At 47.7% G+C, this 21362-nt stretch overlaps 1 protein-coding gene across 1 annotated transcript in view; it reads left to right on the top strand.

Annotated features, from left to right (window-relative positions):
* The window catches only part of SDK1 (sidekick cell adhesion molecule 1), a 163217-nt gene that overhangs the window by 129233 nt on the left and 12622 nt on the right, over positions 1-21362 (top strand). Inside the window, exons 26-31 of the mRNA XM_025204581.1 lie at positions 3375-3536; positions 4803-4928; positions 14353-14517; positions 17209-17346; positions 19575-19695; positions 20098-20227. Coding sequence (XP_025060366.1) covers positions 3375-3536; positions 4803-4928; positions 14353-14517; positions 17209-17346; positions 19575-19695; positions 20098-20227 — 842 coding nt within the window. The remainder of the gene's footprint in view (positions 1-3374; positions 3537-4802; positions 4929-14352; positions 14518-17208; positions 17347-19574; positions 19696-20097; positions 20228-21362) is intronic.

Genomic DNA, 21362 nt, shown 5'->3' with positions numbered 1-21362 from the left:
AATGGTCATAAACTACTACAAGACCGTTTCAGGCTGGACATAAGGAAGAATTTCTTTACTGTCCGAGCCCCCAAGGTCTGGAACAGCCTGCCACCGGAGGTGGTTCAAGTGCCCACATTGAACACCTTCAAGAGCAAACTGGATGCTCATCTTTTTGGGATCCTATAAACCCGGCTGACTTCCTGCCCCTGGGGCAGGGGGCTGGACTCGATGATCTTCCGAGGTCCCTTCCAGCCCTGATGTCTATGAAATCTATGACCCTTTAATCTCTCCAGATTGAATCTGAACCCTCCAAATTGATTCGGAAAGATTCAGCAATTCAGACATAGACACAGCTTTAAATGTTTTTTCTACATACCTCTAGGTAGGAGGCAGCTCGTGAATGTTGCGATGCTGGGGCGCATGGAGCATCCCACAGAAGCATGGAGGCTCCCCGGTGCACTCGGCAGCAGACCCAGAATTGGACCAGAAGTGCTTCTGGTCCACTTCCAGATCGTCTGGGGAGCATGCTGGGGGCTCCCCCATGTCCCCCTGGCTCAACGACTGGTGCCTCCTGGGTCTGGGGGTCCCCCTATGGCTGATCGCCAAGCTGGGGGAATGCAGGGGGCAGGGGGGGCCCTGGCGTGCGGACCCAGAAGTGAACCAGAAGTACTTCCAGTCCACTTCCAGTTTCGTCGCCAAGCACATGGAGGGCCCCCCACCTGCACTCCTGTGGGACGCTCCATGCACCCCAGTATCACAGCAATCACAAGCCATGCCCGCTACCCCAAGGTATGTAGAAAAAACTTTTATAGCTGTGTCTTTGTCCGAATTGCTGATTCTCCAAATCAGTGTCGAATCTTCAGACTCAGATTCAGCCGAATCGAATCAGGGACAGTGATCCGAATCAACAGATTGAATCACTATCCCTGATTCGGGTCGAATCCAAATTGAATAGGGCTCGTTTTGCACACCCCTAGAAAATAGGACTCCCCTTTGATCTACCAGAACAACACTGGGGTGTCATGGGGAAGTGAGACTGGCAGTATTACCCTATCACTTCCATTACTATGTGTTTGATAGTAATAAAACATTCCCTCTTCTGCCATCCCAGTCATGATTCCACACCTCAGTCTTCTTATATCTATCTGATGTTATCCCCTACCCTCATATTTCCCTTCTCTGCTCTTCCCTCTCGCGTCTGTCTGTGCCGTCTTGCCCTCCTGTTTGCCCTCACTACTCCTGTTAGGAGGCTGTCCCAGAACACTGCTTCTCTGATGGTTAGAAAAGCTCTTCTGATTTCCAAATTCAATATATTCATGGCTGGTTTATACCTCTTTATTCTGAAGTTAGCATTGTCCTTTAACTTAAATGGTTCTTCTCTGGCCCTGGTTTTTACACCAGCTGTATTTATACAAATCAGGCATGTGCCTCCTCAGTCTTCATTGTGCTGGACTAGCCAATGCAAAGCTCTTTTAGACAGAGCTCTAGTTAAAATCTAACAAGTTTTAAGATGGGGCATGGCCAACATATGTTGCCCAGAAGCTTCTGTCCATCTGATCATCTATCATGCATATTTACACTTTACCATTTTATATTTTATCCAGAGACAGACAACAACACTGCCTTGGAGCCTTCCCTCCACCCTCCACCCCATCCTCACTATTTAGATTTCAGTTTGAAATAACAAATATTCCTGTTTTCCTGTATTTCTTTGAATTATGTTCCTAGAGTTGAAGGGGGAGCACTTTAGTAGTTTCCTAGGGAAACACACTTTTTCCAATTGCCATATTTATTGTATACAGCATGTACCTTTCCCCAAACAAGCTGTTGCAAATTGGAGGAGCTTATATTATATGTAAGAAGTACAGTAAGAGCAGCTCTGCCTATAACCAGGTGGAATCGGAAGTAAAACCTGCAGCGATTCACAGGGAGCAGAGCAGTGAGCAGGCTCAGCCCTCTAGTTGCTGCTACTTAGTGACTGACTACAAAAAAAAGAACTTTTCTTCCTTCATTTTCTCCTTCAAAAACAAAGTGTGTATTATATTCCAGGGGGAAGGAGGTGTTGTATGCCAGAAAGTATGGTTCTCTGCAGCGTCCTGGTATACTGATGAATTTAAACATGCAACCGACTCTAAGCATTGGTGAAAGAACTGGCTTCAGTGGTCAGTCACCCACAGGAGAGAAAAGCATGCAAAAAGACCCGCTGATTAAAAGTGAAGAGTAAATTGAATGCTCAACATGTCTTCAGTCCTATCCTATGGGATGCTAGTATCCTAGTTAAAGGAACATGCATGTCTGGAAGATGGGGGTGAGGTTGTAGGAGGTACAGCTTGATGTTGTCTCAGGTCACCTCTGAATTTGCAGGTGCCTTAGTGCAACTCAGACACCCCTAAGGGGCTCTCACAGCATTGGCAGCTTCCCAGGGCTTCCCTCTGGGCTGCATTACACAGTACAGTGCTCTACAATCCCACTCCCATCCCCCAGGACTTTCCCTAGTTAACCCCTTATGCTAAGACTTGCACAAGGGTCTTCAAAAGAGAGTCTTGGTCCTGTCTCTCACTATGCCTCTATCAAGAAAATTCTCCTCCAGCCAGAATGAGGACACTGAGCCACTTTAGGGTAAAGGGACTGAAGCAAGGCTCAGCTTTCAACAGAGGATTTAAAAGCTGCCTTGTCCTTTTAAACAACAAGGCCCATTCAGAGTCACTATTGCACTCCACTTTGTTCTGCCACTTCCGTCATCATCGTCGTCCCGGACACTGGGGGTTGACGTTGTTTCATAGATCCGTGTCACCTCCCCCTCTGCCCCCAGCTGTTCCTGCTGCTACCACAGTGCACATGCCCCCTAAATCAGTGCTAGACCTGCTGTCCCTCTTGTCTGCCCCTAGCTACACTACTGGCTTTGCACTCTCTGAGCACTGGTGTAGACAGCTGTAAAAGGTGAAGAGCAAAGCTGAATCCAGCCTGGTGTCTGCCCTCGCAATTCTTTTGCAGGATGCCTGGCAAAGAGGGAGCAACCAGAGCGGCTCTGGTTGAGGAAGCGCTCGCACTCCTTTCACTTACTTCCTCCTTTCGCTCACCTCCTTCCTTCCTTCCTTCCTTCCCAGTGTAATTAGCAACGTTGCACATAGTCTCTTGGTAATTTCCCAGTTGTGTTGTAAGGTTTTTTTCTTGTCAGTACCCACTTATCAAGCTTAAACTCTAATTATACTTATCAGTGCTGAAAATTGGCTATTATCACTACTTAAACTCCTGCTAATTGTAAGGAATACTTTCTTAGCAAACTGTGAGATCATTTTATTTGCGATCTAGATGGGATGAGCTCTGCTTGATAGCTGGCTTTTCCCCACTGAGACCCCCTCCTCTCTTTTCACCTGCATGGGCCATTCTAGGGGTGAGCAAGGTGGTGACTGTGGACATCAAAGGAAATTGGCAGCGCTGGTTAAAGGTCCGAGATCTCGTCAAGGGAGTGACCTATTTGTTTCGAGTGCAAGCCAGGACCATCACCTATGGACCCGAGTTGCAAGCCAACATCACAGCTGGGCCAGCAAAAGGTAAGTAGGACCTTAGAAGCATCAGCGGAGCAGATCAGATTATATTAACAAAGTCCAACGGCAGGCAGTAACGCACGGTGTACTCCACATATGTTCCCAGTCCGAAGGAAAGCTGAGACATGAGGGCTCTGGTCATGATGTAGATGGTTTTGCAGCTGTCTATGGTTGTCCTTCTCTATGAAATCCAGAAAGACCCACTGAAAAAACCCTGTGGAAATGAACTGTAGCACAGACTGACCAGCCAAAGGAATCAAAGCTATCATGACCCTGCCTGCCTGTAATTCTGATGGCACTGATCACACTTCCAATTCCAAGCGAGAAGAACTGCCCAAGTTGCTAGAGTTTCTGGGTGTAAAAGTAGCAAGAGCTGAGAACGGTTCCCATGTGTCTTTAGGCCTTGGCTGGTGCCTGTGGCTGTCTGCCCATGCACTCCCCTTATGCCGAAAGGAGGACAGCAGGCATAAGGTCAGGCTCCCTGGGTTTTGTCAGTTTGGAGACCAAGAGTTTTTTAAAGTATTTTTCTTGATAAACAGGTGATTCATGTTAATAGTTACAATTTACAGCTAGAAGGTTAAAGGCATTAAAATTACCTCTCTCTGCCCAGTACTCCATTAAGCCTCTTTCCAGTATTTGTTCACCATTCTCCTTTTGCCTTCCTGACCCCTCAATCAGCGACCCTCCATCAGTTCCTATTGTTCCCGTCTCTTGCACTCATGCCTCCAGGAGTGCTGTCCTCAAAATAGATCCCGTTCCTCTAACAATGGTGCAATGATTTTTAATTTCATTGAAATCGCTTCTGTAGCGTGCAGCTGTGATGAAGATACCCCGCTGCTGCAGTTCACCTCATTGTCATGCCCAGAGCATAGACATTATAAATTGATAATCCCATTGGATGTGCCAGTGACATGTTGAAGGAATGGACAGGCTGCTCTCTAAAATTCAGGGGATGCTGCTTTGCTGACTCGGTAGGCAGGAATATCAGTGATACCGTGTCGATGTTTGGAAGTTGTCAAAGTGACAGGTTTTTCCTTTGTTTAACTGACAGAGGTATCTCTGCAAAACCTAACAACTGATATTTTATTCTGTAGTGCTTGAACTAGGAGAAGGTATGAACCAGCAACCTATTAAATGAGTTTATGCTGCTTAAGAGTTTGGCCAAAGCTTTTTTTTCTGTGTGTTTTTTTCTGTGTGCCTGCAGAAGTTACAAAGCCCAGCCTGCTCGTGTCCTACGCTCCCTTACGGTTCTATTCTGGTTCCATCCCTCAGGGTCTCCTGGTTCCCCTCAGGAAATTCAGGTTACAAAATCTGCTTCAGGACTGACTGTGCAGTGGACCGAGGGAGATTCAGGCGACAAACCTACAACTGGCTACATCATAGAGGCACGGCCATCAGGTAGGAACTGCAAAGAAAATATGCAGACTTGGACAGCTTTGGTGACAGTCTGGTAGTCTACCCCCACACTCACGGCCACAGCGTAGTGGTTTAAAAGAAGGCATTTGTCCACCAGATAAAGAGATGGGACTTTGTGGAGGAAAATAAGCAAGATTAGAGTCCTCATTTACTTGGTATTGCTCAGTATTTTTATCCTAGTTCCTATTTTTGCCTTACATTACATGATGTTATACGGTCCTGTCAGATTTCCTCCTATTTAGGAATAGTCACGGGGAATTGCCGTGACCGCTGCGGTGTTTTTCAAAACAACATCACCAGCAAAACCTCTGATTAAGGATCCACGCTAGTTAATAATTTAAAATTACAAGTGTATACGGCACCTTTCATGCGGAAGCACTCATAAAATGTATATTTGAGGATCATTGGCCTAGCACTGAAAAATATACCGTCTTCTGCTTCAGAACGTGGCAGGTTCCTTACATCAATAACGGTACGTGGCTCTTAGCAATAGGTCACGCAGAATAAGTTCTCCAGTTCACTCTATGCAGATATTTTAGGTGGGGTGCAATATCATTATCAATTTGATTAATACAACAAAGTAAGTGTGTGGGAAGGGAAGGGGAGGGAATCTTAGATGGCAACAAGGGGCCAAGTTCTCAATTTGAGATATCTTCTGAAAGATGTCATCTTGCGAAATAAGGCTGGCCATTAATGCAATGTCAGGGAAAGGCATGCCACAGACTAAAATGCCAGTGAAGGTTTTTTCTTTGGCATCCTTCCGGTAACTGCTTAACTTCTGACCCAAGCAGTGAAGCAAACTGAGACCTCTTTCAGTTGGGAAGGCATTGAAAATGGACCCTGGTAGCTTTGACGCAGTCCTGGCCATTTAAAAGAACATGCAATGTTGTGTGGACACAGAAGGAATCAGGCAAGAGAAGAAGGCTGCTTTAGTCACAGTCCAAGGCAGCTCTGAACCCAAAATGCCCTCTCTAAGCTTTTATCACAGCTATTCTCCCAATACCACTGCTTCTCCTTGACTTTCTGTCCCTCTCTCAAGCATACAAAATGGCACAAAAAGTACCCAGTGCAATGCCTACAGTGATGGCATAGGTGGAGCTGAACCCAGACCCTGTAAAGGGCCAGCCCATGCTGTGAGACCCAGACGAACCTGTGGTTGGAGCTCGTTAACTACAGTCAAATGGCACTTTAAAACAAATGAGGGGATTTCAGAATGAGGCCTGGATTCCACTTCCCTATTGCCTGCCAACAAGAAAATTGCAAGTGTGGGGCTGAAAAAGCAACACGGTAGCACAGATGCATGACCAAAGGCTACCCAGCCACGCTGTTTGCTCTAAGGTTATTCTGTAATACTTCTGTACCTGCCCCCTTCCCCAAGCCTTCCCACTGTAACCAGTAAAGTTCTTCATTGTACCAAGAGTGGTGGAGTCATTGGAAGAGGCTGACTAAGGGAAGCTACTTTTTATACTCCAGGCTAGAGGAAGCATCCCAAGCTTTTGCAGTGGGTCAAACACCCTCAAGGACTACAAGGCCCGCGTACCCCTTGCAGCACAGGGCTCAGAAACAGTCCAGATGGCTGGGTGGTGGCAGCGGTACCCCCAGGCATGCTGGTGTGCTTCAGGAGTGGGGTTGCCCAGATGTGATGTGCCGCCAGGGAGGCACTCGGAGCTTGGTAGGTGGTCGGGCTTGGTGAGGTGGGTGGCTCAGCGCAGCAGTGCCCCCTACTGGCCTGCCACACTTGTAGACAGGAAAAACCCAAGCTCTAACCTGTTCCCCTGTGAAACCAGGCTTGCCAACTCTGATCAAAGCTATTCCAGGAGATTTTTATTTTCCCCCAACGTGACGCAATGTCATTAATTGTACTGTACAACCCATTCACAATATCAGTCTTCTGGATTGCTTTCAGTAGTCACCAGGAGATCGATGCCGATTCCGGTAGACTCCTGGCCGATCGGGGCGGGTTGGCAGCCCTATGTGAAACACACCACGAGGCTTCTGTGTGATATGTGAATATATTGACTATGCACATAAGAATCTAAACTTACTTTTTCTTGAATCTGCTCATGGCAATTAATGCCTAGCTTTACCTTATGTTCACAAGATATTCAGTGCTGACCATCCTGGCAGCCCTCTCACCCACGCTTGTGGCTGGAATCATTTGATTTCTGAATGCCCTTGGACAAACACAACAGCTTCCAAAGGAGCATGCCCATGTAACAGCTAACACTGCTGTGTGTGGCTACACTCCCAGGTTATCAGACACGCCTGGGCTCAGCTCACCATTTGATGCAAGTGAACATTTTCCATACGCTGCCTGAAGATTTGTGGCACGTTGGCTCTTTGCAAGGGAAGTGGAGTCCTCCCACACCGCACCTGAGCTGCATTATCCCAGCGTCATTCCGCCCAGCCCCACTCCACTGAACTTGCAAACAGTCTCTTGCTGCCCCTGCTCTAGAGACATGACTGTTGAGTCATTTAATTCCTTCTCCGATTATTTTAATCCTATTCATGCTGCTGTAGTAAATGAACTGGCTGTTTGCATGTTAGACTCCCAGTCTTAGTTCTGGTTGAAGCTGTAGAGAGCATGAAATGCGATCCAACTGAGGAGAGGGACTAATTGGAATGTTTGCTTATTTCATGCAAACTCCAGCTGCATTTAAATACCCCTTTTTTTCCTCATCTTGGCACGCATGAGCTTGAAAACTGAATTCAGAGCCCAACAAAGGAAGGGAGTTAACTCCCCCTGATGGGGCTGGCCATTTTAGGACGGCTTTGGTTTTAACACAGCATTAACAATTCGTTTCCACGTGCTGGTTTATTGCTAAGCAGTAGAACACCAGTTAGAGGGACTTTATTTCAGATCGTTGCTGTCCCATCCAGAGAAGATCTGTTAACTTGTGCCCGGGTCCCACAAAGCGAGGCAAGAAAGGTCTCTGCTCTTCTGCGACCAGGCCAGAAACATCTCGTGGCAAATGCAAGGCTTTAGCTTGTTGTCAGTATTTAAATGCAGTACCATTACCTTCGTGTTTCAGATCTCAAGTGTCATCTATTATAGGCCTCATTACCCCAAACATTAAATGCTGCACAACCTCATTTTTCCTGCTGGAGTTCTCTGCCAAAGCTGTCTTCCACCAGGAAGGGAGAGTGGTTTTGTGTAATAAACATTGACCTCTTTTTCCTGTATTTTGCCACTTGATTTTTTTTCAGTGCACTGCTCATTTTCTAGGGGGTCCTTCTGCCCTGCTGCTTTTTTTTTTTAATCTATTAATATACAGCTGAGTCTATTTATTCTGCCTCCCTGCTGTGCTTCTGTGCTGACGTAAGGTGCCCAGTCTGCTTACCTCTTCACCCATCTGGAAGACACTTCAGATGCAGGCGCAGAACAAATAGAGCAGCATATTTTCAGAGCTTCCTTCGTAAGCTGGAGAAACTTCAGAAACATTCCCTCCCTTCATCACCATTATGCCAAGGGGAATAGATTCCAGTTCAACTCTTCAAGTACTATAATAACTGCATTTGAGTGGTCTCCATTGCTGCCATAGTAAATGCTACCCAAGGTTCAGTTAGGCAATGTGAGAAATATGCATCACCTCCTGTTGGAAACCCATCAAAAAGGTGCAAATTCTACCAGCTAGAGAAGAGGGGAGCTAAGTAAAGTAAAGCTAACTGCACTTTATCATGCATTAGCAGGTGCATGATGAACAGGTCCAGGGAGATGATACTTCCCCTCTATGCAGCACTGGTCAGGCCGCAGTTGGAGTACTGCGTCCAGTTGTGGGTGCCGCACTTCAAGAGGGATGTGGACAACCTCAAGAGGGTCCAGAGGAGGCCACTTGTATGGTTGGGGGCCTGCAGGAAAAGTGCTGTGAGGAGAGATTGAGGGACCTGGATCTCTTCAGCCTTCGCAAGAGAAGGCTGAGAAGTGATCTTGTGGCTGCCTACAAATTCATCAGCGGAGGGCAGCAAGGAATAGGAGATGCTCAGTGTACCAGGGCACTCCTTGGAGTAACTAGCAACAACGGCCACAAACTGACGGAGAGCAGATCTAGGTTGGACATCAGGAAGAACGTCTTTATGGTACGGGTTGCCAGAGTCTGGAATGGCCTTCCAAGGGAGGTGGTGCTCTCCCCTACCTTGGGGGTCTTTAAGAAGAGACTGGACAAGCACCTAGCTGGGTCGTCTGACCCCAGCGCTCTTTCCAGACCAGGGCAGGGGGTTGGACTCGATGATCTGCTAAGATCCTTTCCGACCCAAACATCTCTGTATCTATGAAAGTGGCTTGTCCCTCTCTCCAACACTGTCAGATACCCTGTTGTCCTCTCTGTATTGGGAATAAGGATAGGTGTGTGGCCTAGGCAGTACCACTTTGTGAGATGAACACTCTCCAAGCCTTGAGTTTTCCTCACAGGTTGGCATTACCTTCCACATCCAAGGGAGGGAGAGTGGTTTTGCATGGTACCTGTAGGATCCACGCTGTCCTGGCTATAGAGGCATGGGGCCTCAATGCATGTATTGGCCTGCAGCAGATGCCTTGATGATCTGTGAGACTTCCTTGAAGATCGTGGGATGCCTACAAGCTGCCTTAACATGTTTCCCATGATAATGGTCTGTAGCGTGACTTGGCTGGCAACTATAAGCCAAATAAATCCAAAGCAGCCGTGAAACACCTATTTTTAGAATATGGACCAGTCAGGCAAAGCCCCCTTTTGTCCCTTAAATGGTATATTCCTCAGCCAGAGCAGGTAGCTTCAAGAAGGACCGTTCCTGTCAGCACTGGGCTTTTCCCTCCCCAAAAAGGTTGCGGCACTTTGTTTCCATCTGCTCTGAGGGTTGCGCTCTCTTTAGCTCTCTTTTTAGCCTATTGAGTAACTTGTTGTGATCCCCCTCCCGCCCCGCATTTTCCATTTATTTTTAAACAAATGAGGAAATGCAACATTGAGCTTGGACACAGACCAGCCAAACCAGTAAATTCAAAGCAAAGGGCACAGGTGTATCTCTGGCATTGGCCGTGGGGGCCCTTCATTCATCGCTGCCCTCCAACAGCATGCATGGGGCTGGTGGTTTGTCAGCCTTCACTCTCTGTTCTGGCCCTTTAGTTAGTTTGCACTGAGGCTTCCCCTGTAAACAAATTTAATTAACATTTTAATTTTGCCTATCGTGGTGCGAGCGCTTGCCCAAGTTTGGAAGGTCCGTAATGCTCGGTGGTGTTTTCCCTCGTAAACTTCCTGATGTGCGATTAGCCGAAAGTTTTACAGCACAGCTCTCCTGTGGCACCGAGAGAGAAAAGCTGGCATTTAAGAGATAAATTACAGGCAGGTTTCTATCTCGCCCCAGCTCCAGCTTGACAGCCATTAGTTAGTGGTCTGTGTTATCGGAACCAGAAGCCTCCGTTCGTGACTGACAGTTTTATTCAGCGTGGAGACCCTGATTAATTGTCCGTGAAATCAAACTTTTGTGTTGCTGGAGCGTCTGTTCGAACACCTGCAGCGCACGGCGCCGCTCGCCGCCTCCGAGGGATCAACTATGTGCGGAGCCCACGAGTATCCGACACGGGCTCCACGCAACAATAGGTCGAAGCAGCTATTGTCTTCCCTAGTGATTGGAGCCTTCTCTTTACACGCGCGTGTAACTCCGGGAGCTGGAAACCAAGGCTGGGAGATAAACATCGGCCCCCGTGTCTGCCGGAAATGAGGCTGGGCCATGATGCAGCGAAGCATTTATAATATCAGGAAGCAAAATGAGATTTATTTTTTCCAAGGAACTCTCCCTTTTGTGCTAGGCGTTTAGCCCTCCTTTCTGAGTCCGGGTGCCACCAAAAGGCAAAACGAATGGAAGGAAGGGACAGATGTTATTGAGGCAAAAGCAATTGAGAGCAATATGGCTGCATACTTATTGCCAGCTGTGCTGCATCTCACAGTACATTAAACAGGAATTGACTGGGCCTGGCTAGGCCTGTGCCTGTTTTGGGGGGTGGTGATTTAGCGTCGCAAACACTGCTTCTCCAGTGGTTTCTCTGCATTAATGCATTGTTGATATATTGGCTTTGGCATGCAAATCCTTCCTTCTGAAGAGCCACGTGGGAAATGTTGTGTACAGTATGCTGATGCCTTTCTCCCTAATACAAGAGCCAATCGCTTCTGCCCTAGATGTCCCGCTGCTCAATTCTCTCTCAGCCCATCTCGTCTATAGCAAGCGTGTTTAGGGGGGGAAAGGGAGACTTATACAGTGAATGAGTTCATAAATACATACAGTGGTGCTTAATTGGCAAAGTTCATCAGACCCTGCTGTGCACGGGTAGGTGAGATCTAGGTATCCCAGTCACGTAAAGCCTTCCCAGCCAGGTGTGGAAAAGCCCAAGGGCTGGACTGTGCCTGGCACCTGCATGGTAGGGCTGTGCAAAGCTTTGGGCGCTGATTTGGTTTGAAGGAGATTTCGGCCCGATTTGGCAGCCGAATCTCCAAATCCAAATCAAATCAGGAGACCAGTTAAAAGGTCCGAATTGATTCGAAGCTCTCCAAATCGATTCGGAAAAGATTCGAAGAGCTTCGGAGATTCAGGCAGTCCCCGCTCGCTGCTGCAGGGAACTGGACCTGGACTCCGTGCTGGAATGTAGGGGGTGGGAGAGGGGGGAGGGGTCCATGGGGGACCCCCACCAGGCCCCATCCCCTGCCTGCGCCCCCAGCCCCTCTGAGCACCCCCTGCCCGCTGCCCCCCCATGGCTGCCCTCAGGGCTTCTGGGGGCTTGTGGCAGAGCCCCCCACACAGCGTGGGACAGTGGGGGGCAGCAGGGATCGCCCCCCGCCTGGCAGCAGCCAGTGAGTGGGGGCTTTTTTTTAAAGAGCCAGGAGCTGGGGGCAGGCAGGGCAGCCATGGGGGGACAGCGGGCAGGGGGTGCTCAGAGGGGCTGGGGGCGCAGGCAGGGGATGGGGCCTGGCAGGTCCCCCCCCGCGAGCACAACTTCCCATTCAATGCCGAACAGGGCTGACTTGAGAGCTGTCTGCAGCAGCTTTGCTGCCTTTATCCCACTCTGAATGTAAATGATTTCCTGGGAAATTTAAGAAAAATGGTAAGAGAGTGCAGGGTTTGCTTCTATTGAAATTAGTAGTGGAAAAATCATTTTTTATTCTGTTATTGTTCTCTGCACTGAAGCAATTCTCAGGGCAAGCAAATTACTTTTCAGACAATTCATAGTGAGCTGAAATTCTGTTATCACTGTTTACAAGTGTGTTTATGAAAAGTCATGAAGTTTTAGTAATTACGAGAATACTTTATAGACTCCACGGCATCCTTTTTAGCGTTGGTGGCTGGAGCCAGCCAACTTCAAAAATGCATCCACGCCACCCCCCCCCCCCCTTCAAGTAAACAAAATTCCAAGCTTTCTTTTATTGCGTTGTAACTTTACATGGGAGAAATAATCAAGCTTTACACTGCATTGTAAAAATGAAGTCAATATTTTATCTCCTGTTTTATACCCATTGTAAAAAAAACTAATACATAACAGTGGTACATTATGATAACTTCATTATGCTCTGATCATGCTGGCGAATAATGCGTTGGTCTGAATTTTAAACATGACAGAAGAATTACCTATTTTTATTGTTCTTTAGTATTTCTCCAATGTGGACAGAACAATAACATTTTCAGCCTGCTTCAAGTATCCACTTGGGACTGCCAATCATCTTGATCAGAAAAGATGCTGTCTGGGGGTTGTTAGTCACTGTGCATGATGTGAAACACCCGGCACATTACAAATTACTGAACCAATATTTACTGATGGCAAAATTAAAACATTCACATGGAAATGCACCTGCAGCATAAATCACTCAGTTCTCCCTATTATTCCCTGTTGCAAAGAAATAGGCTATGGGCCAAATTCTGCTCTGTTCTCGTAGTGCCGTTCTGGAAACCCTGCCTGGTTTTCACCAGACTTACACTAGAGTCAATCCCAACAGATTCTGGCCCTGATAATGCAGCACTGGAACATGTCATTAATGATAACGCTGTTGGCTTTTGCTTTACTGATATAGTGATAGCACTTTGAGTCTGAAACAGTAACAGGCATAATAGATTCTCAGCGCAGAGGGCCCTCTTCCAATACAAGCATTTTCTGCACTGAAAGGATATTTATGCAAAATGTATTTGCTCTGTTGTTATACTGTCATTAAGACGGACAAGGGAAAATGAATATTCATTACCGAAATATTAAAGTCAGAAATCTAATATAGTACTGAATGGGCCAGAGCCTGAGTGCTGTGCCAGCTCACACCAGGTAAGAATCTCACCCGTTGCTTTTAACAGTGCAGTTTGAACACTCCTGTAGCAATAAATGCTGGGCCCTGCCCTATACTCTACCACCTGGTGCCTACGTTTTGTCACTAGAAGCGGCGGGTCCCAAGAGAGGTGTTGTAGCTTAATGTTCCCAAGTTCAAAATTGTTGAGCGGCATTTTTAGTTGTCATTTTTTCCAGTCTCTAGTAGTGACCGTGTTGTTGCATCTTTGCATTGTGCTTCAAATGAACATAGGAGTATGAACTCTGTATGGGGGGAGCAGGGTGTGAATAGTTCTCAATCTAAATAGTAGCGTGGCTGTTGAATAACTAGATTATTAACCTGCACATCTGGGTTACAGGACAGGGATTTCATCAGACTCCAGGTCCATGGGCATGTTTGATCTTCTTTAAAGGCTTCATGTTGAAAGCAAGCTTTATAATTTTTAGCAAAAATCTTTCTGTATCGAAATCTGATACCGAAACGCATCTCACACTCTCCCTGACCAATTCTTCCTGGCGTGTTACCCAATCTGCAAGACAAGAGACTCGGGGCACTGTCATTATTATGATTATTACTGTTATTATTAATATTATTAAGCAAACAATATGGTGCAGAGTTCTCTGGTCTCCCATGTAGGGCTCCTGTATTTCATGCTCCAACAGAAGTCTACAAAAGCATGCAAAGCGCAGCTCAGATGTTTGGTTCCTGCCGCTAACTCTGTTATGTAAAAAGCAGGCGCGACTTAGCATGATTGTGACTTAGTAGCGGACCTCGTTGCTTTGGGTTTACTTGCGCTGTTGGAAAACAGTGGTTCAGGTATGCATGGAAATTGCCTAATGTCGAAACACATGATTAATAGCAACTTGTTTTCACAGAGCAGGAGAAAGAGCACACAGCAACGCTGCTAATGATGCACTTTTCTTGCCGCTTTCCTAGATGAAGGACTGTGGGATGCATTTGTGAAGGACATCCCCCCCAGTGCTACCTCCTACACAGTCAGTCTGGACAAGCTGAAACAGGGGGTGAGCTACGAATTCCGGGTGGTAGCTGTAAATGACTTTGGATATGGAGCACAGAGCCGAGAAAGAGCACACAGCAACGCTGCTAATGATGCACTTTTCTTGCCGCTTTCCTAGATGAAGGACTGTGGGATGCATTTGTGAAGGACATCCCCCCCAGTGCTACCTCCTACACAGTCAGTCTGGACAAGCTGAAACAGGGGGTGAGCTACGAATTCCGGGTGGTAGCTGTAAATGACTTTGGATATGGAGCACAGAGCCCTCCCTCTGCAGCAATATCAGGTAATCATGTGTTCTGTATTATACCCTCTCCCTTGGGCTTAAAGAGGAGAGAGAAACCAGACCCCTTTGTACACAAAGCCGTGAGGGCCTGCACTGTTTCATTGTTATGCCAGCATTGTCCTGTTGAAATTGGGGTGATGCTGAAGTGATGCAGTGGTGAATCACACAGCCTGATGATAGTCCAGTGGCCTGCCTCTCAACGGGAGGCTGCTCTAATGGACAGCAGGTGCACATCAATTGAATATTTGCCAAATACATTCATTAGGGGGCAATGGGGATCATGCATATCAATTCTCGTGTGTTTAGCCATGCCTATTTAGCATGCACAGAGGGTGAAGTTGCCCTTTCTCCCTCCTCCTCTCTCTTTCTCATTCTTCCCGCAGTCTCCCGGGATAGACACTGGATGCGTTTGTTATCTTGCAGGTTGCTATGAAAAGGGTGCCAGGTGTTTAATTAGCAAAGAAAGTTGTACCCCGCCTGTTGGCAATTCCACTTAGCTAAATGCAGCTCTCCCCACCCCTCCCTGAAGCCAAGAGGAAGATTCCCATCCCAGGATCAGGCACTAAGACCACACGAGCAAAACTGCTCATGTTATTCATGCGCCCTTTTGCCAGCTGCACCGAGCTATGTGCAAGAGGTAATGGTATAGTCAAAACCCCATCAGAAATCCCTCCAGCCTCAGGACTGAAGGCTTAGTGCCAGCCGGAAGGTAATTGCCCGTAAGTACTTTGAGACGCAAGCTCCACTGAAGCTTGCTGGGTATCTTTGGTGTCTGCGTGGCTGGGATCTGATGGCCTGTTGTGCAGTAGGAGACTCTGCCCTTGCAAAGGCTCCACGCCAGTCTCTCCGCACCCTTGCTGAGACGCTGCCTTCCACTCCGAGTTGCTCCTGGACAGAGGGTTTCATCTCCACGGAGTCAGTGAAAGGCTGGGAGCAGAAAAATAAAACCTGTTAAAAGTGTCTTTGTGATTCAAAATTCGGGCGCTTCCTGAGGGCCTGGCAGCGATCCAGGATGTAGAGTGGCTTTTATCTCTCTGCTCCTGGAGTGAAAAGCATAAACACTGTTCAACAGTTAGCCAGCAGGAAGGAGAAGTAAATGCAACTCTCACCATCACGGGGGCGTGTGTTTTGTGCTTACTTCCTGCACGGCGAACCGCTCAGCCATAAGGAAAGCTGACGGATGTCAGGGTGAGCAGCGCCCTCGCTCTCGTCTCCAGGCCAGGCGCGAGAGTGGTAGGGACACCAGATACCAGGAGACACCGTTTCTTCCCTCTGCGGTGGTGCATTGTGTGGCATAACGCGAAAAGGCTGTTGTGTAGCTGGAATCCCATCAGCCGCTCCCCTCCTTCCAGCCAGGAGTGGTTCCCCCCCCCCGGGGTACACAGGCAGCTCCTTGTAAATAAATTGCTTGTTTGTAATTCTGCACTTGAGCAGAACTGTTTAATTCACCTCCTTTGGATGTTGTAAGGTTTATCTCCAATTGCTGCTTAAAGAAAGAGGTTTCTACTGAGAAGTGCAGGCATAAAAGCCATAAAGCATTACAGGTCGGCCACTTTAGCTGGCACAGAGAGGTATAAATTACACTGAATCTCTTCATCCCCCATCCTGGCCTTCTCTACATGCCTTTAGGGCTTTATTGGCCTGTGCTGCCCTCCCAGCAGAGGGGAACAGATACTTTCCACAGCTACATAATCTCCAATAACTTGGCATGAACCTGGGCCCAGTCATTAGGTGCCCAGCAGGGGTGAGTTCAGATCCAAGGGTTCTGGGCAGGAAAGCACAGTCCTTGCAGGCACAAGAAGTGTGGGCTGAATGGCCTGCATTCATCCATACTACAGTAGGTTTCCTAGCCGCTCCTCACAAGTATTTTTCTACCTCGTTGACTGTAGTGGTGCTCTTTACCACTGAGGGTCTGCAATAATACTGCCTTTCCGGGTTGAGGTATGAGAACAAAGACAATAACAGGTTGATATTAATAAGAGTGGTGCTTACCAAGGATCTCAAAGTCCTCGGTCAGGGAATTCCTGACTCAGTGTTGTATTGCAGCTGGGGAAAATGAGGCTAGATGGGTTGAAGTGACTTGTGGAGTCCACAAGAGCCAAGCAGGGAACCCAAAGCTCTGAATAGCAAGGAAGTGGCCAAGTAGGACTGGGTAACTTCACCATTTGTGAACAGGAGGAGAGCTAAGAAGAGAAGAGCAGGGTTGTTAGATGCTTGATTCAAGGTGCATGGGAATGGAGTGGTTTTTAAGACCTGGCTAGACAAAGCCTTGGGGTGGCCCTGCTTTGAGCAGGGGGTTGGACTCGGGTTGATCTCCTGAGATCCCTTCCACCCCTCATTTTGTCTGATTGTATGGACACTGATTGCTCACTGGTCCTGGGTGTGCCTCTTGCACGGTCAGGTAGACGCTGTCCTGCATAGGTTCGACCAAAATAAGCAGTGGAGTTCCTGCCGGTCAGATGACATGGGAGATGTAGAGACAGAGAATATCAGGGGCACTAGCAGTCAGGAAGCCTGAGCTTTCAGGGGAACTGTAAGGGAGCATCTTCACCTGAGGCTAACCCCTTCTCTTAAGCCCTCCAGTTCTTGTGATTAAATTGGATACCGACTTCAATGGGAAGTGAAGGAGCTGCTGAAGGGGCGTAGGGCAACATAATCACGATTCTAATGATGTGCTTGTTCTCCTCGTAGCACAAACAGAAACCCCTTTCTATGAGGAGTGGTGGTTCCTGCTGGTGATGGCGCTTTCCAGTCTGATCCTCATCTTGCTGGTGGCATTTGCCTTGGTCCTGCATGGGCAGAACAAGAAATATAAGAATTGCAGCACGGGTGAGTGGCTGATGTTTGCATTTCACTTCTTCCTGCATCCTGGATGTACTCTTAGGTGTTGAAGAGACTGGGAGTGGGAACATGCTCTGTTTCAGCAGCTGTGCTATCTTTCATTCTGGCTATTTTATTTGGCTGGAGCAGATAAATCAGATCTCCGTTTTGATAGAAATGGCTTTTGCTGCTCCATGTTTCCAACCATGTACAAGTACCATATTTTCTCGCATACAGCACACCCTGGAATATAATACACACTTGGTTTTTGAAAGGCAGAATGCAGGAGGAAAGATCTTTCCTTATAGTAAGTAACTGAGTGCATCTACACGTGCAATTAATTCAAAGCAATCAATTCCAGCACAGTTCACGCCAGGGTTTATTGCTCATGGGCACTGCATTTTAGCATGTGCCCAGAGCTGCAGCATGTTGAGCCAGGGTGGAGCATCCATCCCCACCTGGCAGGGGCCCCAGGGGGTCAGCTTGACAGCTTGGGGCTGCTCCTGCCCGGTCCAACATGCTGCGGAGGGGCTGGCTGGGGCATGATGGTGCTTCAGTGTGGGGCTAGTTGGCAGGCAGTCCCCGCTCTGAACTACCCTTGTGTCCCAGCCAACCCCATCAGCACCTATACATGCACTGCGGCACATTAAATAACTCTGTTGCAGTTTGTTGGTTTACGGCGGCCAAATAGGGCTGCACATGTAGATGCTGAGAGTTTACTGCACAGCTAATTAGTCAGCTCCGCAGTACACATCTCATGTAGACATACCCACTGACTAGCAGCAACTAGGGAGCTGAGCCTGCTCATTGCTCTACTGTCTGTGGATCACTGCAGATTTTAGTTCTGGTCTCACCCCAGTGTCAGAGAACCTTAGTGTTTTTTCTCAGATATAATGCACACTCCAATTTCCAGCCGCTGCTTCCAGAGGAAAAGTTGCATGTTGTATGTACTTAGGGAGTTTGCCCATGCTGGGAGCAAATTGCAGCCCATCTATATGATAAATAGCATAGAGATAACTCTCATCCTCAGATGCTAGCCTCAAGTGTTGTGACTGTTTGAATGTCAAGTGTATTCTGGGTCCCAGGCTTTTAATTTGGTCTTAGTAATGGTCTTTAACTGTCAGCGTCTCACAGGAAACAGGAGCTCCTGTCCCATCCCTGGAGATGGGCAAATGTTCCCCTTTCAAAACACAGATCACCCCTGGTTCTGGAGCTTTGAAAATTAGTTTTGCAGTCTTCTTTGTGCATGTTTCTTTGACATAAACTATTCCCAGGAAAGAGCTATGTGAATGCCCTGATGTTAGCATATTCCAAAATGAACGCTAATTAGCTGGAGTGGGCAGTGAGGGCCCCAGCTCCTGTAATGCTGAAGGGCTGGTATCATCTGGATAAATGATAGAAGAGCCTCTGTGAGCACGTCCAGGGATTCAGCCCCAGAGAAAGGATTTATTCCTTCTGTGTAAATTCACTTCTAACAAGTGTTAGTAAATCAGATTTTTAGTCCCAGGGGATTTAAATGTGTGAATGCCATGGCATTTTACCAGGCTAATGCTATTACATATCCCTATGCCCAGCACATAAAAAGTCTCTCATCCTCCGAGTTGTGCTTTCTATTTGGAAGACAGACATGAAAAGGCAGATTTGACCTCTCCTTTCTGATATCCATGTTCCCACCTAGTCTTAATGTAGCATTGAAGTTGAAGCTGAGGATAACCTACCTGCCTGTAGCAAAGTGGCAATAAGAGCCCAGTCTTCCTGCCCAGGACATCAGCAAAGCTCAAGCCTTTGGGACAAGCCGGAGGGGGGAAAATCTCTTGCTATGTCTTTGTCTTCCCCTTCCCCCTTCCCCTGTCCTTTACTTTGCTTGTTCCTATGATTTGTCTCCCTGTAGCATCTCCAATCTCTTTTACCTTTCACCATGCACCCAGGCTTTCTTTCTAGTTTCACTCCTTCCTTTCTATCACCTGCCTTCTTCTTTTAACTTTCCCTTCATTTGCTTCAATCAGCATCTCCCTCATCCTGTTTTCAGCCTGCTCCTGCCCAGCTGACTTCTCTGCCTCCATGCTAGGATATTCTGCCATAGAGAAAGAAGGTAGAGAGTGTTGCAGAGTCTAGGAGTAACAACAAAAGGAATGATAGGTTTGCACCTTGTTTCTGGTGCTTCCTTAGATTATTTCTTTGCATATAACTGAGGCGGCATCCTTCTCCTAGCTAACGCGCTGGTTGTTTACCTCCAGGTAAAAGCATCTCTAATGTAGAGGAGACTGTTACACTGGATAACGGAGGCTTCACGGCATTGGAGCTCAACAGCAGACACCTAAATGTCAAGAGCACGTTCTCCAAGAAGAATGGAACAAGGTAAGAAGGGAGATGCCACCTTTCAGAGTTAGCCATCGTCTTCTTTCGCTTACTTAGCTTCATACTTACCATGGAACAAGCAAATAGGATCTTGGGATAGACCTCTGTTTGGAGGATCTGGTGGAAATGCTGAGTTAATTTATGAATCCCTGCCCTTGATTGTGATATCAGCCTCTGATCGTCAGTGCTGTGATCACTGATCAGAGACTGAGCAGAGCTGGGCCTGGCATAGATGCTGAACTTCTCATTTCAGGGATGAGGTAAGTCTCTGAGTGATGGTGCTTTTGTTCAGAGGGGGCAGGAATGTCAAAGGTGATACTGTCAGGTATGGAAAGGATTTTAGCACGTGTATGGTACTTGTTAAAAAGAAATCCCATACACTGTCCCTGTGTCTTCTTCCAGGTCCCCTCCTCGCCCAAGCCCTGGTGGGCTGCACTACTCCGATGAGGACATCTGCAACAAGTACAATGGGGCGGTGCTGAGTGAGAGCGTGGGACTGAACGAGAAGCCCATGGAGGTGTCAGAGTCAGAGGTGAGTGCTTCCCTCTCACCCACGCTAGACGTGTCAGAGCCTGCACAGTCACCAAACTCGCCCGTCATCACTGGCCAGAGGGAGCTCTCGAAAAGCAGGTGTCCTTCTCTGTCCTGGGTCAGCAGCAAGCCTTGTAGAGGATAGGGCTGAGCACACCCTGGGCAACCAAGTCCACTGATGGGCTCCAGACCTGGAAGCTTATTCATAGAGCTGCTCCAGACTTGTTGTCCAGCAGCTGCTTCCAGGCTCGCTGGAGACCAAGGTCTCAAGGGCAGATGTTGGGGATAAACCTATAGCAGCCCTACAGGCAAACTCTGGTGGGTGCAGGTTGCTCAACCCTGTTCCACCTTCCCCTCCCCAGACCCACCACTGATGCAGTGCAGACACTACTTTGGGGACCTCAGGCATTTGGTTCTCAAGGCTCCTCCCCTGCAGAACAGCATTTGTCTGCCTACAAAACTGGCATGCTATGGTGATGAGTAATGAACAGTTCCTACCCAGTGCACGTTCACAGCCTGGCTGCATCAGGTCCTTCAGAAACTCCCAATGTCGCTGATAGCATGCAAATGCAAACGGTCACGCTGTACAGCACCTTCCCGCTGTACAGCATTGAGTATTCTGCTCTCCTTTTGGGGTTGCAACCTTGAAGCTCCTGGAAAAACTGCACGTGCACCGAGATGTCAGGATGTAACCAGCCCCCTGCATGTATCTCCTGAACTGAGAGTCATCTGAAATGAACTTCACATCATGAGACTGAAGCACATATGGCTTGAAGTTTTCACAGTGAATTTCCTTCACAGCTGCTCTGCAGCTCCCATCAGCGCTAAGGTTAAGGAGAGCAGTCTCCTTTTTCACAATGATTCTTTGCTTTTCTGTTCCACCTTCCCTTCAAAGATCTCAAAGCTTTGCAGTAATACTTGCAGTAAGTAAGCCTCCGCACACCCCTGGGAGTAGGGCAACTGGTTTGTTACAGCCAGGGAACCTGAGGCACTGATGCTTGCAGGATTAGCCAGTAGTCACATAGAAAATGATGCCAGGAGCCAGGATTTTGGTTTTCTGACTCCCCAGCCTGTATTCTCACTACAAGGATGCTCTGCCTTCCTTTCAGCTTGCTGTTACATTGTGTGTGTAGGGA

Source organism: Alligator sinensis, unplaced genomic scaffold (assembly GCF_000455745.1).
Source record: "Alligator sinensis unplaced genomic scaffold, ASM45574v1 scaffold402_1, whole genome shotgun sequence".
Classification (NCBI taxonomy): Eukaryota; Metazoa; Chordata; order Crocodylia; family Alligatoridae; genus Alligator; species Alligator sinensis.
The sequence above is the reverse complement of the archived record's forward strand: the minus strand, read 5'-3'. Positions and strand labels throughout refer to the sequence as shown.